The sequence below is a fragment of the Hydra viridissima genome, unplaced genomic scaffold (genome assembly GCF_058129835.1).
Source record: "Hydra viridissima isolate aposymbiotic clone 2 unplaced genomic scaffold, HvirCarnegie_v1 scaffold_6, whole genome shotgun sequence".
NCBI classification, from domain to species: domain Eukaryota; kingdom Metazoa; phylum Cnidaria; class Hydrozoa; order Anthoathecata; family Hydridae; genus Hydra; species Hydra viridissima.
In genome coordinates, this window is record NW_028324305.1 from 9169037 (window position 1) to 9192537 (window position 23501).

Here is a 23501-nt window from a genome sequence, read left to right on the forward strand (position 1 = left end):
TAAAATCACGCATTTAGGATAATCATTTTGATCAGCATCTCCGAAAATCTTTTCAACAATCAATTTATTTTCTCTAATAATGCACTGATTTGGTATTTTAATGCATCTTTTATAAGGATCCTCCTCTTTGACAGGTATTGTTCCATTCCCAAGTTTTAGTAGCCATTGGGAAAATTCATCTTCCCCATCTTGTACTCTCATATTTTCAGTTCATGCAAACTTCTGCACCAATTGCCAATGCAAAGAATATTTTATACACGATTCTACTATCTCAGCTGGTTGTCCTCTTTTCACAACAGGCAGAATTTGCGTTAAGTCACCACCAAAAAGAATGATTTTTCCTCAGAATGGAAAGTTGTTGTTGCAAATATCTTTTAACAACCTATCAATTGCATTTAATTCTTTACATGCTCATGTAAGACATTATACTGGTTGCTTCTCAGTTTGTTTTGGTTATTTCTGATGAAAGCAAGGTGCTGGCCTTTGATTTTAACATACGTATCAATAGCATATTGCTGAAACAGTTTTTTGCCATAAAAGAGTGAAGAAAAAAATTGTCTAACTGAAAGTTTATATTGTAATACAGAGAAAATGTAACATGATTTCTAACCAATGTAGCACGTTCAGGGTTGTGAAAGAAATGATTATGCCAACCAGCATCACCCTTTGGAAAAAATAGAGGATAAACCATAGGATCTAAGTTGGCAGACATACTTGATAGAGTTTTAAGAGGATGACCTCTTGGGTAAACAACATCTTCCCTGGAAACAGGTAGTACACCAACAAATACAACTGCAACTTCATTATGTGAAGGGAGACTGATAGCGATTATAGCAATTTATGCTGGAACATCATGATTCCAAAATATTTATAGCAAAATCATGTAGTAAACAGCGCTAAAGACAAAAAATCAAATTGATATAAAACAAATTGTATATATAGCAAAATAATTTGTATTGGCTTTTAGTAAATGATTAAAAGCAGTGATTTTTAACAAAATTATCTATTTAACATTTTTAATAACAGACACAAACATGAAGATAAGCCAAATGTCTATTAACTCAAAAGATAACAAAAAAACATCAGAGCAACAACACACATCATAAGTTAATATATGTATATAATATAACTTAAGATAATATTCATATATAACAAAACATAAGTAACAACATTACGCAAAATGTTATTAAAATACATTATTATGTATTTTTAGAATAATCTTTAAAAATAAAGGCTTGAAAACAGCATGACCTAAAGCAGTAACAGTTTGACACTAAAAACTATTGTGTAACCCTCTGTTAAAAGTACATCACTTGGCTGGTAAAGTTGACAAATCTTGCTCTACATGTTTACCAAGTCACAGCACTTTGAAAACACGGAAACAACATAATATAAACATATGTACTAACTATAAACACAATAAATGTGTTTAAATATGTATATAAGGTTAAATATATATACCTCATATACATATTTAAACACATTTTTAAAACAATTATATAACACATATCAACACATACACAAACAATAAAAAAAACACATTTTACATTATTATAAAAACACATTGATAAAACAGCTATAAGTGTGCAAATAAAAATTTTTAAAATGATGCCAGAAAATTTAAAAAGATACAAAATATATATTTACAAACAATACTCTTTACCTTCTTTTTTTTTTTTTTTTTTTCATAAGAACTGTAATCCTCACAACAAAATTTAACCTTTACATACTATAACATGTGACATGCCATGTCAGTGTTGTACCATGTCACAAAATTTTAATTTATTTTCTAAACTTTCTAAAAAAGAACAATAATAGTTAATAGCATCACAGAAATTTCAAAGTAGTAATAATTTCAAAGTAGTGATAACCATTTTATGGAAATAGCATTAGTATAACTTTAAATAACATCCATACCCTTATTTTCCTTCTAAAAAATAAAATAACAAAAATAAAACTGCTAAAAGAAAAGCTAAAACAAACAAAATATAAACGATTTAAAAAATTAAAATCCTTTCTACTTTTTCTGATAAAAATTTAAATCCTTTCTACTTTAGCTAATAAAAATGTATATGTAACTATTTTATATACTTACTTCAAATACAATATGGTCTTAACGATTATCATTTATCTTAATATGATTCTTTAGGGAATATATCTAAACTAATAATTAAATTTCAAAAGGAAAAAAGTTTTAATTCGCTTAAGAGATTTTTTTCAATGGCCGCGTGCATTTCCTCAGCTCGGAATACAAGTGTCGTATTCGACATTTTTGAAAAAAATGCCTTACATATGCGAACTATCTATTTTTTGTGGACTTATTTTACAAAAAATTATCCGATAGCTCAATTAAATTTTTTTCCAATATAGTTCAGTAGATCATTTGTAGTAAATGAACTTTTTATGAGACGCTCGAGGTTCATTTTTTGTACTTAGCGTAGACCAATAGTAGCGTTCTATTTGCTCACGTGACTCTAGATTTAACTACGAATATTTCGTTCATTTGTTTACTTTTAACCAATGATATATTAAAAATAACTAGATGTCTAACTTCCGCGTATTTTTTTTAAGCAAAAATCGGCCATTATGGGGGGCATATTTAACAAATCATAAGCTTCGTATTTGTTTTGTTTTGATAAATAGCGTAAAGATTTTGCCCCCCATAATGGCCAATTTTTGCTTCACTTTTTCTTATGCCGATTTACGGCATTAGACATCTTGTTATTCTTAATATATCATTGCTTTTAACATGTGTTTTTTGTAAATAAAAAGTAATACATCCCATTTGTTTTTTAATATTGAGTTGTTTTTTTTTTCTTTGAATTGAATCGAAATGTTCAGTAAATAAAAATTATTACTCGTAATTAAAAGAACTAAACAGTATTTATAAATATATCGTTTGTTTGTAAAGATAAGTAACAAATATGGAATATTTCATATCAAATTTGGAGTATTTTATTACTTCTGATGCTGATAATCCGATACCAATAGTATTGGAGCTAAACCAGCAAATGGAGGAAGAAACTCCTGGATATGTAGTGGAAGGTCCTACTTATTCATCTTTTTCTTCTACTATAATTTCTCCTGGCAATGAAAAGCAAATATAAAATACTTGTGTACAAAGATTTCATTACAATACGTCTTTTGTTCAAATAATTTTAAAGAGATCATTATTTTTACATTCTAAATAAGCTCTTGAAATTTCTTTCATTATTATTACCTTTTATTTATTTTTACATCAATTGTATTTATGCATTGTTTTTTTTATAATACTCTAAGTTACTGTTTTAATAACAATAATTTTTCTATTTTTAATAAGCAGTTTGATAAATAGTTTCCAAAACAATAGATTTACAGCACTCCTACCTTATTCAAGTTACTGTCATCTATTGAAAAAACTTCTGGAATAGAATTGAAAGTCATACAAATATACAAAGATGACTTCAAAAACTTCAAACTTGCTTCAAAGTCTTTATATTTCCATAAAGTGCCTTTTACAAAGGTAAAACTAATGTGTCATGAAAAACATCTACCTTTTCATATTAAATTCAAAAAATCGTTCTTTGGTCCGTTAATTGAAGAAAGATTGGTAAAAGGTACCCCTCAGAGAAAAAATAAGCAGAAAGTTAAAGTTCTGAAAGAATTTCCTCCATTAAAAAATGATTCAACACGTTTTTTGCTCTGAGATAAAAAAATTAATGACCTTGAGTCAATCGTAAAATATTTTGTTAGCGATGATCTTGAATTTTATAATACTCTTTTTAAGTCACAAAGCCTGAACATTTAAATATATCACTTTGTAAAATGTTTTAATAAACATTCTATATATTTATTTCTTTATTATAAAAAAAAGGTACAATAATGAAAAATGATTGTTTTTTATATTTAAGGTTTAACTTATTTATATCATTTTTCACAGACAAATTAAAAGATATGTGTGATGAATTAGTTATTTTATTTTTAATTGTTCAAAAATAAATAATGTTAATAAAAATTGCTTAATGTAAAAAAAGAAAAAATTGTGAATATTTAGTTATTTATAAATTGAGTAAGTGAAACCTTACATCATACTCAATTTATCAATAAGTATATTTGTATAAGAAGCTTATTAGTTTTTATATAAGAAGCTTGAAGATTGAAAACTGTATATTTCTGAATATAATGCCGATAAATTGGTTACTGGGAATGAATTAAAGAAAAAAAATGCGAGAGACAGTCAAACTAAAATTATATTAATGCTATAAGTCATTGTTAGTTACAACATAAGTAATTTTAACCTTAATTCACCTACTATCAAATTAATTGCATCTATGACAATTGTATTCCGACAAAATGTTCTGATTTTGAAATACATTTGTCGTATTTGAAAAATCGTGCTCAAAGTTACAGGGGAAGTTTTTTTTTTGTTTGTTTTTTTGACATTTTAAACAAAAACTTATATTGATTTTAGTCAACTTTGTTAAATTTCAACTTGTAATTAAATTTACATAAAGAGATTACGCGCTTTTTCAAAGCCTAGTAACTAATGACGAAACGACGTTGAACATTGAACGTTAACTCTAGGAATTATATTATAGATAATTTAATTTTTTTTTAAAAAATTGTTACTTTAGTTTAAATTCTAGTTTTATCATCACTTTAACTATTAAGTAAAAGTTATAATTAATAAATATAGATTATAAATATAAAAAAGTTAAAAATAGTTTTCTAATATTATTTTGCTCATATTTCACTTCAGATAAGCTGATAACATTTCAGGTTACAATTAGTTTTTTAAATTCAAACATTATTGTCTTTTTTGTTTTTTTTCATCTGTCAATTTATTATAATTATCTAGTAAATAATTCTACTTATAATAAGAATGAAAACTTTCTTCTTCTTTTTTTTTTTTTTTTTTTTTTTTTGAGTTTTAGGTACGACAATTTCAGCTCTTATGTTAAAAGTATATTTGATAGGTAAACCTCGATCCCTGGTGTTTATTTGAGAAGGAAAATAACCAACAATTTAGGAGAGTTATATTTAAATGGACACAAGTTTAATAACAATACAAAGTTGAATGTAAATTTATTTTGGAAAATAAATTTTTTAACAATTTAATGTTATCATGTCTTTTTTTTACATTTCTCATTTTGTTTCCAAGTAATTGTAATCTTCTACATGTTTTAATCGCTTACACATTATCCCACGTAAGCGTGTTTGGACGGTTTAACTTAGATAATGCTGGTATTTAATTGTAACGTTATGGAAGGTTTGAGATCATATTTAGATCAAAACCTAGAACTCGTTAAATTTCAAACCACTAACTCGTTTTCCAGATCAGAAATAGGTTCCCAGGTTTATTAAGTGTAATAGATTTGAAACTTTTTACACTTACATGAAATTTTTCATCAGCTGAAAATTTATAGATTAAGCTGCTTTTTTTAAAAAACTTTTAATTAAAATGACTCTTTTAGAAATACTATTATATTAAGAGATACAGTTGAATCCCGTTAACTCGGACCCTGGATAAGTCGGACCTTTATTAAATCGGACAAAATTTCAATTCCCCGTGAACATTCTCTATCAACTTACTGTAAAATCATCCGCTTAAGTCGTACCCTGGTTAAGTCGGACCATTCGCTAACTCGTACTGTTTTTGGGGTCCCTTCGGCAAAAAACTTCGCTTAACTAGGACTTTTATTTTGAATTTGTATGTAAGTGCGTATAATAACAATACTTCCAATACTTCAATCAAAGTTCCAAACTCTAAACGCTCGAAAATAAAATACTTTTGCGTCAAATATAATTAAACGTAGCTAAACATTTTCACGGAAAGCTTTCGATTTAGTTAAGCTTTGAATAAATTCTATTTGTTAATAACTATTACATTAAAAATTTAAAAACATTAATTAAAATTCAAAACTTAGAACGTTCGAAAATTAATTACTTTTGCGTCATTTCAAATAGCTTTAAATGCTTCAAAGCTGTTTGAAAAAGAATTGTGCGAGTCACTAAAACAAACATCAATTTTGGACTTTTTTCGTTTATAGTATATATACTACATATACAAAAATATATATTTCACATAGGGTAAGGTTGCTAATATTGTACCGATGCCTATATTGTACTTTTAACATAACTCGTTATTTTTACAACCCACAAGAAATTTTTTAATTTATTTTTTATCTTTGCTGAATGAAATTAAGGAGTCAACTGTTTTTTTTTGTCATCCAACTGTATTAAGGCCAGAGTAAGCTCTTTTTGGTTTGTTATTGGAGATTTCTTATTTTAGGTTTTTATGGCTAAGCGTATTTCACTAAAAAAAGCAGAAGATATGATTTGTTCAGTGTATTTATGTTAAAGCATAATTTATCTAAATTCAAAATAAATACCTAGAATTTAAAATATCTTATTTTTAGTTGCCAAATTTTTTAACTAACTGAATGTCAGATTAGTTGCGTAAATTGTACCTCAAGGCATATCCTTAATTGTACCGACGCAACCATTCTGACCGCTAAAAATGCGTGTAAAGTTTAACAAATTCCTTTTGAGATTCCAATTTGAGAAATATCCATACTTACAAGACAAACTTCACCACTTAAACAAAAAATAAAAATTTTAGTATTACTCTTGTATTGACAAGCAGTCCTTAAAAAGATGCACTCTCTAGTTCAGTTTTACCAATATGTCAAGGCTGGTGACATGTTGACTGTGCAGGTGTTAATCAAAAACAGACACAATATATCTGAAACTTTTGCCAAAAATAATGTTTTTATGTATTTTATTTTACAATATTTAGTTTGGTTGTTTTTAAAACAGATATAGTATATATTGTTTTACATTATTTAGTATAACTATCTTTAATATCTACCTTCCTCCACTATTTTAATCTTAGCTTACCCATTGGTAAAATGTTTCCAATTGCTGATTTTATAAAAACCATTCCTTTTAATCAGTTCTTTAAATCCCTTAAATCTAAAATCATAAAATATGTGCAAAGCTGTAAAGTAATTGAAATCAAGAAAGTGGTACAATATTGGATAGCAATGGTACAATTTAGGATCTATATTCCTTAATTGTATTCTTAGCCCTATTTTTTTAGTTTGATTCTTCGAGACTTAACGCTTTTTAAATTTTGAGCTTTTAAAACATGTTTACAACAAACAGTCCCTAAATTATGAAATCCAATTGAAAATCCAGGTTTCTACTCAGTAGATTGCCTACATTTTTAAATTTTGTCTTAGGGGGTACAATATTGGCAACCTTATTAAGATTATATTGTTCAATATATATGTACATAATAATTATATATCGAAGAACATTTGATAAGTCTCGAAATCTCAATAAGTTGGACATTTTCAAAAAGTCCGACTTAACGAGAGCTTTGCTTAATTCGGACATTAGCTAAGTCGGACAAAAATTATATACCCCTTCAGAGTTAACGGGATTCTACTGTATTACTTATCCAGGAGGCACCGTGTGGTTTGGGCGCCAGATATCAAAATATAAACATATTATAACATTTATATCACAATCTATAAACATAAGACACAATACAATATAAGATCGTTAATCAAGGCCAGTGCGGCGCTCCTAATTTAGGAATTTTCATTTATCGTAATTATTTCATCAAAAATTAAACTCATTTCTCTATCTCCATAATTTATTCAGTCATAAACTAAAAATGACCAAAATGAATATTAAAATGAAGGTCCTTCTCGCTATTAAAGAGGCAATATCGCTTTATTTTCTGCTGTTGCTCGGAGAAAACCCATCTCTTCTCTCAAAACCAAAAAATGTTTTTGAAGTTATATATACCTTAAAAAAAATTAATTGTTTGAAAAACTATTTTCATGACAGTAAATATTTCTTAAATTTTTATTATTTAAAGTATATTATTAAACATAAGGAAAATCAATTTTACCTCCTTAACCGCCTTCTCAACTCCTTGTATATGAAGAAGGAAATACGAAACTACCATAGAACACTCCAGGAATTTTTCTAGGTTATTACTGTTCATTTCACAAGTTAAGATGGGCTCATAAGCTTCTTTCAATGTTATAAGGTCAGTTAATGTGGTTGCATGGACCTTAACAATTGGGTCCTCCTTTCTCGAGGCACTTTGTTTATAATTCTGTTGCCAAACTTGAAATTGATGGAAGTAAAAGTTTTCTCAAATTTTGCCTATCTGTAGTCTATAGTTGATAAAAATCTTCAAGGAACAAAGCACTTGCATCACTGATCTGAAGCAAGCAAACATTATCTGTGTTTTTCAGATTCATTCAAGTTCACACCTATGTTATTGGTGCAAAATTGACTCAAAAAATATAGAACACAAAACACCTTGAGAAAATCGGTTCACTTAAAAAAGGTTTTCAACATATCAAGAATAAAGGAAGCATTCATGCCAAGACCAAGCTTAGAAGAGATGTCAATCATGAGCCCATTTTCCATGCATCAAATGGTACACTAACCCTTGATATCATTCCTCCATCAGAGCTGCATTTCCTACTTAGTATTGTTAAGCATTTGTACCGAGTAATTCAATTTGCTTGGACAGATGTATAGTTGGCCTTCATCCCTCAATATTACAATAAGTCTTTATAATGGAGGGTAGTTTGATAGTAATTAGTGTTGATAGCTGCTAAGAAATGTGGACTGCCTTCAACAACTTGCAGAATCTGGTGCAGCACATCAGATTTGACAAAAATGTGGAAATCTCTTTTGGCTCTAAAACTAAAAGAAGATTAGTCTGAAAAAATCAAATAATTCAAGGCCTCCTTTCTTAAAATTCTAAACAGTAGTGTTGCATCAAAATTCCACGTGGTGTTTTATCACATTTATGACTTTATCAGCTGTCATCGCCGTAGCTTTCTCGCAGAGAACACAACGTTGCAATTTTGGATCTTCTTTACTCATTAAAAAACTGTCTCCACAAAAATTTTCCATTCAATTTATACTCCACAGATTACCTCAAAAACGCTCATTAAAAAATCGCTCAAACTATATTTACAATATTTCAAGGAAATTTCGAATCCGCTTTACATTGTTTCTCCATGCAATTCAATTACAAACGCTAAAATCTGAGACTTTACAGTGCTGTTCAACAGCAAGCTGTTGAAGCAGCTAATCAAGATTTCAGTCACCATTGGCAGCAATTAAAGTATGTTAAAACACATAAAGAGTATGCTCAAAGACTGACAAGCTTTGTCGTTGATTACAATAGCAAACATCTTTAATTTGTCCATGACAAGGGATAGAAATATTAGTTCATTTTTGTGTGCATTTTTGTTAATTATGCAATATATATATATATATATATATATATATATATATATATATATATATATATATATATATATATATATATATATATATATATATTCAATGAAAAATGTTTATATATGGATTTAGAAAATTGCTTTTGCTAATTGTTGTACCAAAAGTTGCACATGTTCTAAGAAAATAAAGAAAAAATGTTGTCCTTTTGAATAGCACTCAAAATTAATTTTATTCAATGTTATTGTACAACAAATTTGAAAAAATTGAAAATGAGAGTTTTTTCTCAATTTGCATAAACTCGTAATGTTTTTACCATTTACCATGTTTAAAATTATGAAAGGGTAAAATCTAGAGTGTTTCATTCTCAAAATGTAGTTAGTGTTACAAAGTCTAATTTTTCATGCCTAATTTTTATGCAAATCTCTTCTGATTTTTCATCACAGTTTGAAAATATTAGTGAAAACCAAAAGTATCCTCAAGTAAAAGTTGTTGAAGTGTTTCTGTAGAGTAAGAAGATCTTTTAGAAATGTCATTTTACAACATACCTGCCAAGTAGAAGATAACTCTTTGTGTTGAAATCAGCAAAAATACGGGATTGCAGGTAGATGAAACCCTATAAAACCATTTGTGTGCAAGATATTTGGCCTACTTGAAGATATGCCCCCTAATGACAAACCCACCAAATCTTATTAGAATGCTGCATACTAGAGGTATTTTATAGCTGTTTTTCTGTCATACTACTTGAAGATATGCCCCCTTATGACAAACCCACCAAATCTTATTGGAATGCTGCATACTAGAGGCATTTTATAGCTTTTTTTCTGTCATATGATATTGGCTGTTATTAGCTGCTTTCAAACTTCAAAATGGATTTATTTCCCTTGGACCTCGTAGTTGAGTTCAAAATTTGTATTTCTTGATAGTGGAATGTTTACTTTCAACCTGCAAAGGTGGCGCTCTCGGGTCAGCTGGTACTTAAATATCTCGAAACTTTACAACACTGTGTCAGAGAGAAAATTACTGAAAAAGTTGTGCATAAAAACCTATTTTTATTACGTTTACAGTTATTATTTCAGATGAAACAACATCCTTCAATAGGAATTTTGTGTTTGAAGATTTCAGCAGTCTTTAAAGTTTAACACGTCGATTGTGCCTGTGGTTTTTTTGCATTTATATTGTCAAAAGTAGTAAGCAAGCACCAGTACATGATAAAAAAGACGCAAATGTAAAAAATGTGTGATATTGGACATATGTGGTATTTCCCGTGTCGACTTGGAAGCAAGTTAAAATCAGAAGTGTGTTAATTTCCAGAGCGTTTTTGGGTTTTCCTCCGCGATGCAGTATCAATTAAAAAAACGGTAAGCGAAAGATACTATGACCCACGATGAGGAAATTAAAATATGTTTTAATAATGCGAACTTTGTTGTTACGTCATGCTAATATTAATTAACGTTGCGTGAATTTTTGGACAATCAAGGCGCAAACAAGAAACTTATAACAACAACATATTTACCTAAAATATGGGTGGTGGTTAAATGAACGTTAAATTGCGTCATAATATAATTCCTACAGAAATTAATGTTTAATGTTTAATGTTGTCGTTTCGTCATTAGTTACTAGGCTTTGAAAAAGCGCGTTCTTAAAATGCACGCGGCCGTTGGAGAAAGATCCATGAAGCGAGTTGAAACTTTCTTGCTTTTGGAATTTAATTATTAGTTTAGATATATTACATAAAGAATCATATGAAGATAAATAATAATCGTTAAGATCATCATCTTATAATTGAATTGATATATTTGTAGAAATATGACATTAACCATTTCTTGTTATAATCTTTATTATATTGTTGTTGTTTATATTTACTGTTATTTCATCTTTAGAAACTAACATTGTTTAAGATAATATATATGATCTGGAACAACGACTAACTTTTGTTTATGTTAGTTTCTTCAGTATCCAAGTATCCAGTATTAACGTATGAACAAAAAAGCAGGACTTTGCTAACCTTTTCTCTTTCATAATATGTCCACAATACGCTTACCTTGCCAGGCTCCAGGATGCAAAGTCATCATTGAAGGCCCCAGCGAAGCAATTGCTATTGCACTATTTAACAGCCACCAACTTCACCATCCTCCAAACTCAATTGACATTCATTCAGCCTTCTCAAAGCACAAGGCACCGAAAATGGATCGTCCTCACATTGGCCAGGACATATCTGAAGAAGAGTGGGCAAATTTTATTAGCCGCTGGACATTGTTCAAGAGATGTACAAACATTAGACAAGAGGAGATGACAGCACAGCTGTTTCAGTGCTGTGAAGACGACCTCGGCAACCAACTCCTGAAAGAAAACCCTAAGATAATCAACGAAAACGATGAAACATTTCTTAAAGCAATGAAGAGACTGGCTGTTATCCCAGTAGCCATTAGTGTCAGAAGGGCAGAACTCCTCCAAATGAGACAGGGACACAACGAAAATATTCGGTCATTCTACGCAAAAATGAAGGGTAAGGCTGCTACTTGCAACTACATTGTACAATGCCACTGCCACCCACAAACAACAGTTGATTTTACCGATGCTATCATACGAGATATTGTTGTTGCCGGACTATCAGATGTTGACATCCGTAAAGATGTACTTGGATGGGTCTCCCTTGACACAGCCTCAATCGCAGATATCATTGCTTTTATCGAGGGTAAGGAGATGGCACGAAATGCACTAGGCTGTAGTTCAACAACAGCAAGTGTATCAACTTTCAGGAAACAAAACAAGAGCAATACACACGGTATTAAAGATACTAATGTCACAGCCATATGCCCAGATTGCTCAAAATCTTATAGAATATTTACCGAATCAGCTAGAGGATGGAATACAAAACCTCACAAGTTATGTCTAGACTGCTGGAAGAAGCTTAGATCTCGCAATTCTAAAATGAACAACAGAATCATCCCAAACGATATGAAATTAAATGCCTCTAAAGATGCTGAGGCCAGCGGACTTGTGTTAAAGTTAACTGCAATGAAGCATTCAAAAACAAAGTCTCTATTGATGCCCAACGTAAAGCTCCACTCCACAGAAATAACTCATCACATATTTACCCACGATGGATGGGCCGCAGCTCAATCATTGGTTCATCCTACAATTCAGCTGCGTATGACCACCAACAAATCAGACTATGATGCATTTGGTATCCCATTCCCTTCCATCACACCGAAATATCTACAAGTTATCACAGATAGCGGTGCACAGTCCTGCTTATGGTCCAGGAAAGGGTTTGAGAGTACAGGTTTTAAAGCACAAAATTTAATACATGTGAAATATAGCATGTCTGCTGCTAACAAAACCCAATTCCGTATTGAAGGTGCAGTTCTTGTACGTCTTGAAGGACAACGAACTAATGGCAACAAAATCGAATGCGCTGTAATGGTTTATATCAATCCAGATGCAAGCGGATTCTACTTATCTAAAGAGGCAATGACCCAACTGGGTATCATCTCTAAAGACTTTCCAGAGATTGGTAGTGCCCTCCATGGAGCTATTTACTCAGACACTCAGACTAAAGTAACTAAAACATTGAGCGAAAACAGCCCAAACCATGCATGCGAGTGCCCAAAAAGAAGCCTTCCACCAAGTGCACCCACTAAACTCCCTTTTGATTGCTCCCCGGGAAACAACGAACGGATGAAAACTTGGCTTCTCGAAAGATATGCTGCCTCAACATTTAACACATGCCCACACCAGATCTTACCTGACATGGAGGGGCCTCCAATTAGTATTCTAATTCAGAAAAATGTCAAACCAGTTGCAGCATTCACTCCAGCCACCATACCAATTCATTGACAAGATCAGGTCGAGAAAGATTTACTTCGTGATGAATCTCTTGGTGTCATTGAAAAGGTACCCCTAGGAGAACCTACCACATGGTGCCACAGAATGGTCATCACAAGAAAACATGACGGCGGGCCTCGTCGCACTGTCGACCTATCCCCATTAAATAAATATTGCCACAGAGAAACCCATGCAATGAAATCACCATTCCAACTAGCTCGTTCAGTACCAAGAAATTCATGGAAAACTGTAACCGATGCATGGAATGGTTATCATAGCGTCCCGATACGCATCGAAGATAGACATCTTACCACCTTCATTACACCTTATGGACGCTATAGATACATTCGAGCTCCTCAAGGTTTCGTCTCCAGCGGGGACGGCTACAACAGGCGTTTTGACGAAATCGTAGCAGACTTTAATTGCAAACAAAGATGTGTAGATGACACCATCCATTACGACGATGAACTAGTTAAACATTGGTGGCGAACAATCGAATTCCTTGAGCTCGTTGGTAAAGCTGGAATTATATTAAACCCCCAAAAATTCCAATTTGCTCAAAGAGTAGTTGACTTTGCAGGTTTTAGAATATCTGAAGATGGAGTTGAACCACTGCCTAAATATATTGACGAAATTAGATCATTCCCAACACCATCCTCAATAACTGATATCCGATCTTGGTTCGGTTTAGTTAACCAAGTATCACATTACGCCCAACTTCGAGAAGTTATGGCCCCATTCAAAGCTCTGCTCAGCCCTAAATCAAAATTCTATTGGTGGGATGATCTTAACACTTCATTCAATATATCAAAGGAAAAGATCATCAGCGCAATTAAAAATGGGGTCCAAATATTCGACATCACCAAGAAGACCTGCTTGAGAAGCGACTGATCAAAATTGGGCATAGGTTATTACCTGAGCCAAAAACATTGTAAATGTGAATCAGATTCGCCAGACTGCTGTATAGACGGATGGAAATTACTCTTGCCGGGTCCAGATTCTTGTCATCTACGGAAAAACGATACGCACCAGTTGAAGGCGAAATGCTAGGCGTGGCTTGGAGTCTAGAGCAGACTAAATATTTCACACAAGGATGTGATAACCTCTTGGTAGTAACTGACCATAAACCGCTTGTTAAATTATTAGGAGATAGGACCCTAGATGAAATCGCTAACACACGACTCTTCCGACTAAAACAGAGAACCTTGCCATGGAAATTTATCATTCAGCACCAGCCAGGAAAAACAAATCTGGTAGCGGATGCTACTTCTCGTTACCCGACAGAGAACATGAATGAAGTTAATAATTCAGCCACCTGCGATCAAAATACCGATTTTGACAACATGGAATCTCTAATAATAGCCTCAATACGAAACGACATAGATAAAATGATCGCAGTGTCTTGGGAAAGCGTCAAAGTTGAAACAGAAAAGGACACCGACTTTAAAGCATTAGTATTAGCAATAGAAAATGGTTTCCCAGATGATAAAAAGAATATTGAAAAAAGCCTTTTACCATTCTGGGAATACCGCAAAGACTTAATGGTGTCAGATGGAGTTATAATATACAACGACAGAATTGTAATCCCACCAGCCTTACGAAATGAAATTTTGGATGTACTGCATTCAGCCCACCAAGGAGTGTCAGGAATGATAGCCAGAGCTCAAGCTACCGTTTTCTGGCCGGGTATCACTTACAGCATACAAAGTAAACGCGACGGCTGTTGCAGCTGTAATCGAAATGCACCGTCTAATGCACGACTACCACCTATCCAACCTCACATCCCCGTGACGCCATTTGAATGCATATTCGCTGACTATTTTGAATTTCGTGGCTGGAATTATCTGATTATTGGGGATAGACTCTCCGGGTGGACCGAAGCCTACAGAATAAAATCAGGAACATCAGAAATAAGCGCAAAAGGACTAATCATGTGCCTTCGTAAACTATTTACAACGTTTGGAGTCCCAGAAGAATTATCTACCGATGGTGGTCCTCAATTTACTTCTGGTGAAACAAAAGAGTTTTTGCATCAATGGGGTATAACTCATCGCATTTCATCAGCCCATCACCCACAATCTAATGGAAGAGCGGAACTCGCAGTAAAATCGACGAAACGTCTCCTGGAAAACAATGTGGGACCGAATGGCGATCTCAATAATAACGCTTTTGTAAGGGCAATCCTCACAATTAGAAACACGCCGGACCCTATTTGTCAGTTGTCCCCTGCTCAAGTATTATTTGGCCATCCCATTCGCGATGCAATGCCCAGGATAAAAAACAGAATCCCTATATTTGATAATGATCAATTCCTAAAAACATGGAGACACGCATGGTCAGCAAAAGAAGAAGCATTACGAACAAGATATGCAAGGACCCTTGAATCACTTCAGGAACATACACGTTCCCTCGCACCACTACATGATGGAGATAGTGTTTTCATACAAAATCAAGTAGGGAACCACCCTAAAAAATGGGATCGCAGTGGGAAAGTTGTCGAGTGTAGAGAAAATGACCAATATGTCATTAAAGTTGAAGGAACAGGTAGACTATCTGTAAGAAACAGAAAATTTTTGCGAAAGTTTCTGAACCCACTAAAGTCACACGAAACTGAAGTCGCATTGACCAGACCACTAAAAACCAGCTTTCGCCAAGAAAATCCTACCGATTCACCACAAATCACAGAATGTGTCTCAGAATCTAACAAAGTTATACCACCTGAACCGAAATCAACACCATCCGTAGTACTGTCACCACCCCCGACATCCGCACAAACAGTAACTTCATCGCCTCTACCAATAGCATCAGTGCCCCAGCCGCCATCTACACCAACGTCTCCATCAACAAACACATCGCAATTAGCAATGCCACCTCTTGTGGATACCAAGGTCGGAGATCATAAATTAAAGCGTTCAACAAGAGTACGTATCCCGAGAAAATTTTACCAACCTGAATCCGGTAAATCTCTGACGTTGGACGACTTCAAGAAATGAACCTGAAAGCTATGTTTATATTGATTGACATTTAAAAACATGGAAGGGGATGTAGAAATATGACATTAACCATTTCTTGTTATAATCTTTATTATATTGTTGTTGTTTATATTTACTGTTATTTCATCTTTAGAAACTAACATTGTTTAAGATAATATATATGATCTGGAACAACGACTAACTTTTGTTTAGTAAGTATATAAAATAGTTATATATACATTTTTATTAGATAAAGTAGAAAGGATTTAAATTTTAATTAGATAAAGTAGAAAGGATTTGAATTTTAATCAGATAAAGTAGAAAGGATTTGAATTTTTATTAGATAAAGAAGAAAGGATTTAAATTTTTATTAGATAAAGTAGAAAGGATTTTAATTTTTTAAATCGTTTATATTTTTTTTGCTTAAGTTTATCTTTTTGCAGTTTTGTTTTTATTATCTTATTTTTTAGAAGGAAGATAGGGGTATGTATGTTATTTAAAGTTATACTAATGCTATTTCCAGTGCTCGAAGTGAGGCGGGATGGGGCGGGATGCCATCCCGTTACCTTTTTAAATTTTGAAAACCATCCCACTGCTTTTTTAATGCATATTTTGGGGTGGGATGCCATCCCGGTACATAATAAATTAATGGAAATTTTTTTTATTTTCCTCCTATAAATAAACTTGTAAAAACAATTTTAAAGTTTGCGGCAATATGCGAATTTAAATGAACTAAAGTCTCAGCTGTTGCGGTAGAAAGTTTAAAAACTAAATCGATAATTATAAAACATTGCGTCTTTTCTTTTGTATTTTAAATAAAAAGTTACCAAGCAACAAAAAGCTACATTGGCTTTTTTTTCGTTAAAGTATCATTAGAGCTTTTTTTGGTGAAATAAAATATAGTACACAGTAGATTTACTCAACGTTAAATGTTATGATTTTAAAAAAATTTACTTATTATAAATATGGATAAATGGCTAGCAAGCGGAAGGAAAAGAAAGTTAAGCAGTGATAGTTCTAAAAGTAATTTGGAAAATGACACTGAAATAAATAAAGAAGTGACAGATTTTTCGAGTATTGAAACTTGCCAATCCTTTCCTCAATGTGATGTTATTTTTCCAGATTACTGGTCTGATTTACAGTGGAAGGAGAAATTAAAAACATTTGACTGGTTGACAGTTTCATTAACAGGTCTTGGTTGTTCTGTTTGTAAGTCAGCAAATAATTTAGGTGCCGAAAAATCTCAAGGAATAAAATTGGCTAGCGAGTGGACGCTTGGCAACGTTAAGGAATATGGCGAAACAAAAGAAAAAAAACAACAATCAATGAGGAAAAAGCTTTCAAGCCATAAACTATCAGTTGCACACGAAAAGGCTTGTAAAATTATTTCTCAGTCCAAAAAAAACACCATAGAGATGTTTAGTTCAAAAATGCAGATCAATCAGCACGAAACTACCTACCGTATATTTCGCACTGTTTATCACATTGCAAAAAGGAATCGTCCATTTTCTGATTTGAAAGAACTAGTATTATTACAGGTAGAAAATGGTTTAGACATGGGACGTATTTTACAATCTGATCACGCATGCGCTGATATTGTTTATCACATTGCAAATGAAATGCGCACTAAGCTTGTAAAATATATACTTCATAACGATAGTAAAGTAGGGTTTATGATAGACGAATCTACCACGATGAGCAAAAAGTCTGCTCTGTCAATCTGCTTGAGAGTGAACATTCCAGAAATAAATATTGTCAATAGTATTTATTTTGATCTTATCGAATTAACAAATACAGAAGCCTCGTCTATTGCAAAATCTTTTATATGTGCTTTACACGATTTTGGTTTTGACAACAATTTTTTATTACGTAATTGGGTGTCTTTTGCATGTGATGGTGCTTCTAATATGCTTGGCAAAAAGGCAGGCGTTGCCCAGTTACTTTTGAATCAGTTTCCTAATTTGATTTTATGGCATTGTAGCAATCACCGATTAGAGTTAGCAGTGAATGATGTTGTGCGCGATATCTTACCAATTTGTCACATGAAAAGCTTTTTTGATAAATTATATTCCATTTACAGTGCATCTCCTAAAAACAAAAAAGAACTGGAAACTGTTGCTATGGCTTTAAGTGTAAAATTAAATTCCATTGGACGAATTCTAGGCACTAGATGGGTGTCGTCTAGCGCTCGATCTGTGATGGCTATTTGGAATAATTATGCAGCATTGTATCAACACTTTCATGAATCTTCATTGGATTTAAGGCGTAATGGAGGAGATAGAGCCCAATATGCAGGTCTTAAAAATAAATTATGTGATATCAATTTCATACTCAACATGGGACTAATGCTAGATGCTTTAATAGAACTAGAACATCTTTCTAAAAAATTACAAGATAGGCAAACTTCTTTACCTGATGCACATCGGCTTATCACCTTAAAATACCATATATTTCAATCAATGAGAAATAATTCAGGTGAATATTATTCGCAAACGCAGCTTGCAGCAGAAAAGTTTGAATTTAAAGGCGTCAAACTACAGATCGGAAAAGTTTCTAAAATTAATCAAAATGAATTTTTTAGTAAACTAAGTGAAAACCTTGATTCTAGAATGTTTACAACTAGAGCTGCGCATAAATCTTTACAAGACAAAGAAAATGATCCAAACAAAGAAAAATACGATAATTTAATAAAAAATTTACAAATTTTTGATAAGCCACAATGGTTTGCAGACCAAGATCCATGCTTTGGAGATAACGATATTAGACAATTAGCAAAAACTTTAAATATTTGTGAAATTACGGCAGTCCAAGGGTTTCGTGAATACATTTCCACTGGTGACTGTAATAAAACCCCTAATGATCTTCAGCCTCTGAGAACTGCTATAAATACCTTGATTGTTTCAACAGCTGAATGTGAGGGTTCTTTTTCTACTATGAATATAATCTTATCTTCCTTGCGAAACTCTTTATTAATAAAAACTGTGTCGAGTTTAATGTTCATTTCATTAGTAGGTCCACCAATTACGCATTTCGATCCAAAGGATTATGTCATTAAGTGGTTTGGGAAAGGACATCGCGATGCTAATTTTAGGAATTGTGAAGCACCGGCATTAAAGTCTATAAATGAAAGTGAAACATTTTGGAAGATATTCTGACCGAATTTTTTTTCAATTATTTAAAAAATTGGTAAATACAAAAAAATAAGACTTGTTTCAAAATTGTTTTTTGATTGCTTAATGACGTTTGATGTGAAACTCAACTCAATATTTTACGGTGACAGTCTCTTAAGAATATAACGGACCTCAAGTTGTTTTTTTAATATAGGTTTTTTACTATAGGAATACTCTAGGGATTTATAGTTCCTTTATTTAATCTACACAAAATACGAAATCTATAATTTTTGGATAGGTGGGATGGTCATTAGAAAATATTAAAAACCATCCCGCTACCTTTTTTTTCCCACTTCGAGCACTGGCTATTTCCATAAAATGGTTATTACTACATTGAAATTTCTGTGATGCTACTAACTATTTTTGTTCCTTTTTAAAAAATTTAGAAAAGTAAATTAAACTTTTGTGCCAACACTGACATGGCATGTCACATATTATTGTATGTAAAGGTTAAATTTTGTTATGAGGATTACAGTTCTTATGAAGAAAAAAAAGAAGGTAAAGAGTATTGTTTGTAAACATATATTTTGTATCTTTTTAAATTTTCTCGCATCATTTTTAAAATTTTTGTTTGCACACGTTTATTGTTTGCATAAATACTTTTTTGATATGTATGTGTATGTGGTAATAAGTGCTTTATAGTTGTTTTATCAATGTGTTTTTATAATAATGTTTTTGTAATAATGTAAAGTGTTTTTTTACTGTTTGTGTATGTGTTAATATGTGTTATATAATTGTTTTAAAAATGTGTTTAAGTATGTATATAAGGAATATATTTAACCTTATATACATATTTAAACACATTTATTGTGTTTATAGTTGGTACATATGTTTATATTATGTTGTTTCCGTGTTTTCAAAGTGCTGTGACTTGGTAAACATCTACCTGAAAATCAATTATTATATTTTAGAAAAGGAGCAGAACAAATGGCTTTAGATTGTGCAGCTCAACGTGATACGCATCTAATGGCATGGTTTAAGTTAAATACTGAAAATGAAAGAGCACATTGCTATTCTTATGTAGACATTCCTTATCACTTTATATTTGATGATAAACATTGTAAATGGAAGGTTAGACAAAGGGGTGGTGATAAGCTGGTAATAAGAATGTATAAAGTTAATCCAACTGGAGAATTGTTTTTTCTCAAACTGTTACTTTTGCAAGCAAAAGGAGTAACATCTTGGGAGGATATGCGTACTGTTAATGGTATTGTCCTTGAAACGTTTCGTGAAGCATGTGTTTTGAAAGAATTGTTGTAAGATGACACTGAATGGCAGAATGCTCTTTCTGAGGCTGTTTTAACACAGACGCCAAAGCAAATTAGACAGTTGTCTTCAATTATTTTGACCTTTTGTGAATCTGACAATCTTTTACATCTCTGGAATACATGCAAAGCTTTTATGATGGAAGATTTTTTTCACCGCTCAATCCCACTTCTAATAGCTGAACAAGCTACTCTTCACCAAATTGAAAAGATTATTAATCAAAGTGGTAAATTGCTGACTGATTACAATCTGCCTGTTATTGATGAGTTTATTGGCTTAAATCTAGAAAATTTTGATGAAAATGTTCAATAACTGAAATAGTAGAGTTGTGTATAATCACAACCAGCTGAAATAGTAGAATTGTGTGCAAAATGTTCTTTGCATTGGCAATGGGTGCAGAAGTTTGCATTAACTGAAAATATGAGAGTACAAGATGGGGAAGGTGAATTTTCCCAATGGCTACTAAAACTTGGGAATGGAACAATACCTGTCAAAGAGGAGGATCCTTTTAAAGGATGCATTAAAATACCAAATCAGTGCATTATTAGAGAAAATGAATCAGTTGTTGAAAAGATTTTTGGAGATGCTGATCAAAATGATTATTCTAAACGCGTGATTTTAACACCAACTAATGTTGATTCATTATCAATGAAGAAATGCTTGAATGTCTGTCGGGTGAGGTCAAAATTTATTTAAGTGCTGATCAAATTGATACTGATGACCTTAATGAAAGAAATAATTTTCCTGTTGAGTTTTTGAACAGCTTAACTCCTTCAGGTATGCTACCTCATTGTTTAAAATTGAAAATTGGTTGTGTAATTTTGCTACTTAGAAATTTAGATCTCAAAGCTGGGTTATGTAATTGTACTTGAATGAAAGTTTGTGCTCTTCAAAATAATTATATTGATGCAGAGGATTTGACAGGTGTTTCTGGTGGTAAATGGGTTTTTGTTCCTCAAATTCAGTTGGCTCCATCAGATTCTAATTTACCTTTTGTTCTGAAACGTCGTCAGTTTCCTGTCAGATTGACTTATTCAATGACAATTACTAAGAGTCAAGGTCAAACATTTGATAGAGTTGGGGTATATCTCAAAAAACCGTGTTTCTCTCATGGTCAACTATATGTTGCATGTTCAAGAACTAGGGCATTTAATAGTTTGTTTTTCAAAATTGATAAACATCTCATTCAAGGTATGGTAGGTGAAAAGTGTTACACAAATAATGTTTGTTTTTTTTTATTACTTTAATATTTTTTTCATAGTTTTTGATAAATATACCTGTCATTTAATATGTTTATATGTGTTTTATGAAACCATATTTGTTTATAGCTGTATATATGTTTAAATTATGTTGTTTCCATGTTTTCAAAGTGGTGTGAGTTGGCATTATATTGAGCAAGATTGATAACCTTGCCAGCCAAGGGGTGTGTACTTATAGCAGAGGTGTGACTTGGCAGCATTTAGTGTCAGGCGGTTTTACTGCTTTAGAGCTAGGTTGTGTTGTCTAGCCTTTTTTAATTATTCTGGAAACACAGTAATGTCTGTTAATGTTTAGCGTAATGTGTATGGGAGAGTATACAACCTTTGATCTTTAAATCTAGGGTGTTTTGATGTCCTAAATTTGAAGTAATTGAATAACTAATATTGAATATAAAAACAAATATACTTTTATGTATTTTTATGTTTAGTAAAAAGATAAATATATAGTTAACTTTAAATTGGTTTTCTAATTTTGCCATTCATATTTTAATTTGGTTTGTTATTTTCGCTGGATTTTAGGTTCAAGGGTGTAAATATTCTATTGTGATGTGTTATTGTTGTGATGTTTTGTTTGATGATTTAAGAATTTAACATGTATAAGAATTTTTTCTTTCCTCAAAATTAAGCTATTTAATTAGTTAAACACCTTATAAAATTTAAGTAACTCGATATTTGACAAATGCGCAAAACTACAATATTCATTCCCCGTTTAAAAAGATACCCTAAGTTACGTATAACAAATATTATTAGGCATAAAATAGAGATAATTAAAAAAAAATTGAACTAATTGCATATATTTATATCATTTTAACTGACAAAAAATTACAATAAAAGGTAAACAGGTTTTCTTTTTATAAATCGTATAAATGCGTCAATCGTAAATCTTAAGAAAAAAAAACCACATAAAAACTGAAAATCGATTTACCTATTTATAGTAACCTATTTTGACATGGCAGTTAATATAAACATTTATCGAAAATGTAACTATAAAATCTATTTCGAAGTGCAAAGGATTAACAATACTAAAATAAATTTAAAAAAAAAATCAAATTAAGATATAAACTGCATTTTTAGCATAATGTTGGCTTTTAGTAAATAAATAAAAGTAGTAAGTTCCAATAATGAAACTACCTATTATTCATTTTTAACAATAGACACCAACGTGAAGGTAAGCCAAGCAGTCTATCAAAAAGTCTTCATCAAAAACTTGATTACTCTTAACAAAAATAGCTATATTCTCCTACCACCATTAAGGCAAAAACGGGGAAGGGAGGTCCTTTATTAGTGTCAAAATATTTAAGAGAATTAAATATTTAACAAAAGGAGTAACAAAAGGAATTTTTAGTAAATGGTAGCAAATTACCGTTTACTTAAAACTATTGAAACAAAGAGGCCATATATAAAAATGGTCAGATTAGTGCCATAAATAGTAATGATCAAATGTTCTGTTATTTTTAATTTATTTAGTTGTGTGCATTTAACGTTTTAAAGACAATTTCCTTTTTTAAAGAAACATGTATCAAGGGGATACCAAAAAATTAATAATTCATGTATAATTAACGTTCGCTTTATATTACACTTATTAACTAAAGTTCATGTTATAAAAAATATTACAAGAATTTAGCTTTACTTTTTCGTCAATTTAAAGCATGACGAAGTGTTATTATTTTGTGTCAGTAACTAATAACGTATTGTTTTGAACTTAGCAATGTCGAGAAAAATGGTTCTGCCTTACACTGACATGA

At 31.6% G+C, this 23501-nt stretch overlaps 2 protein-coding genes and 1 pseudogene across 3 annotated transcripts in view; all 3 read left to right on the forward strand.

Annotated features, from left to right (window-relative positions):
* The first annotated feature begins 10578 nt into the window (after positions 1-10578).
* Positions 10579-23501, forward strand: part of LOC145190453 (tRNA endonuclease ANKZF1-like) — a 67851-nt gene continuing 54928 nt past the window's right edge. Inside the window, exon 1 of the mRNA XM_090091856.1 lies at positions 10579-10619. The gene's annotated coding sequence lies outside the window, so the exon portion shown is untranslated. The remainder of the gene's footprint in view (positions 10620-23501) is intronic.
* Positions 11143-16082, forward strand: LOC149886919 (uncharacterized; annotated as a pseudogene).
* LOC149886920 (E3 SUMO-protein ligase KIAA1586-like) lies at positions 16955-22377 on the forward strand. 2 transcript variants are annotated; one of them, XM_090091855.1, is made up of 3 exons: positions 16955-18974; positions 19071-19729; positions 20143-22377. In XM_090091855.1, the coding sequence occupies exons 1-2, from the start codon at positions 17027-17029 to the stop codon at positions 19214-19216; spliced, it is 2094 nt and encodes a 697-aa protein (XP_089947981.1). In that variant the 5' UTR covers positions 16955-17026; the 3' UTR covers positions 19217-19729; positions 20143-22377. The 2 variants fall into 2 exon arrangements, with proteins under 2 accessions (XP_089947981.1, XP_089947980.1); XM_090091854.1 differs by having other exon boundaries at positions 16955-19729.

Excerpts from the sequence above, each read along its gene's own strand:
- LOC149886920 (XM_090091854.1), top strand. The coding sequence starts at position 17,027 with ATGGATAAATGGCTAGCAAGCGGAAGGAAAAGAAAGTTAAGCAGTGAT.